The sequence below is a fragment of the Hyla sarda genome, unplaced genomic scaffold, assembly GCF_029499605.1.
Source record: "Hyla sarda isolate aHylSar1 unplaced genomic scaffold, aHylSar1.hap1 scaffold_2961, whole genome shotgun sequence".
Taxonomy (NCBI): domain Eukaryota; kingdom Metazoa; phylum Chordata; class Amphibia; order Anura; family Hylidae; genus Hyla; species Hyla sarda.
In genome coordinates this window covers 1-1,804 of record NW_026609675.1, presented here as the reverse complement: position 1 = coordinate 1,804, position 1,804 = coordinate 1, and the positions used below count along the sequence as shown (strand labels likewise).

At 52.2% G+C, this 1,804-nt stretch overlaps 1 protein-coding gene across 1 annotated transcript; it reads right to left on the bottom strand.

The window, feature by feature from the left end:
• Positions 1 to 744: 744 nt before the first annotated feature.
• LOC130327318 (U3 small nucleolar ribonucleoprotein protein IMP3-like) lies at positions 745 to 1,791 on the bottom strand. The gene has a single exon (XM_056553409.1). The coding sequence runs from the start codon at positions 1,723 to 1,725 to the stop codon at positions 1,174 to 1,176; it is 552 nt and encodes a 183-aa protein (XP_056409384.1). The 5' UTR covers positions 1,726 to 1,791; the 3' UTR covers positions 745 to 1,173.
• Positions 1,792 to 1,804: the final 13 nt, after the last annotated feature.

The following is a 1,804-nucleotide window of genomic DNA, read 5'->3' as shown; positions in this document are numbered from 1 at the left end:
AGGAGCCATTCAGGGCTCCCAGCGGGGTTTTTAAGATGAACATTGTGAGTGGCAGCGGGGGCTATATGTATATTAGCAGCAGACATATAGCCTATATATCTAGCCCCCCCCGCAGTGCATTAATAAAGATATGACCCCTGCCGGCACATTTGTAAAGATATATCCCCACGCAGCGCATTTATAGTGTGCCCACCGCAGTGTATTTGTCATAAAATGTATATCTCAGCAGCACATCAGGCCAGCAGCCAGCCCGATGATGCTGATACTTTTCATACATAGCACTGTGGTGGCCATATGTATATAGATGCGCTGTGGGGGCCAGATAATTCAATCTATATACATATACCCCTGCAGCGCTTTGTATCAGATGTACTGTATCAGCATCACCGGGACGGCCAGCTGCTGGCCCTATGCATTGCTGATAGATATACTTTTCATACATAGCGTTGCAGGGGCATATGTATATGAATGAGCTGGGGGGGGGGGGGGTTAGCAGACATATAGCGTTATCTAGCAACCGCAGCGCTATGTATGAAAAGTATTTCTATCAGCACCATCGGGTCCGGACTAATGAATTAAGTCTATGGAGCGTCTCAATGATGTGAGAGCAGGAAGAGGAGCACACGGCAGCGTGTACTTTTACAGGCTCGTTCTCCTGATCGGTGGAGCACTCGGACTCCCACCTATGAAAACTTTTGGCATGTCGCTAAGATGTCACAAGTTAAGTATAACATTGTGCAACTTGATAAAATGTGCAGAACCTGCCATAACAAAAAAAAGCTTTATTACAAGTCTAGAGGAGCAATCACTGGAAATTGGTCTATACAGGGGGTGACCAGAGGGGGAGGCCATGACCCAGTCCTGAGACAAGTCCATACACCAGAGGGAGTAGACCATGTCCTAGGAAGAGTCCTGGAGTTGAGCCAATACAACAGAGGGAATAGGCCATGTCCTAGCGGTGTAAGCCCTGGGAACTAGTCCATATACCAGAGGGAGAAGGCCATTATCCCAGATGTGCGAGTCCTGGAGTTGAGCCCATACACCAGAGGGAGAAGACCATGTCCTAGCAGTGTAAGTCCTGGAAATGAGCCCATACACCAGAGGGAGAAGGCCATGTCCTAGCAGTGTAAGTCCTGGAGTTGAGCCCATACACCAGAGGGAGTAGGCCATGTACTAGACCCCCAGGTCGAAGTCGTCCCTCTCGTCATTGTACTCCATGACATGCCTCTTGATCTTGGACGTGTCTACCCAGGTGATGAAGTCCTCCATGTTGCGGGTGACCAGGTATGCCGGATCGGTGACCACCTCTGCCCCCACCCGGACATGGCCCTGCTCTATGTAGGTGATGGCGGTGGTGAGGTTCTGGGCCATCCGCAGCTTCACCAAGATGGTGGGCAGGCGCCTCCTGCAGAAGGCCGAGGCGGTCACCGTGTCACACAGCTGCAGGCTCATCTTGGTGGGGATCAGGCCCATGGCGTACAGCTTCTCCAGCAGCCGGCCCGTGCTCTGCGCCCTGAACGCGTCCTTCTCGTCCAGGTCCTTGATCTTGTTCGCCAGCTCCCGCACGGCCCGGCTCAGCTTGTTGTAGACGGTGTAGTCCTCCCGCCGGTCCAGGTGATACTTCCTCAGCACCCGCAGCTCCTTGTTGTTGTTATCCACCTCCCAGTTGATGAAGTCTACCTTCTTCAGGAGCTTCTGCTCGTGGTACTTCAGCTTCCGCACCATGGTGCTGGTGGACGGTACACTACACAGCACACGTGTGAGGAGAACAGCTAATACTTCCGCTCTCTATCCCATAATCCTC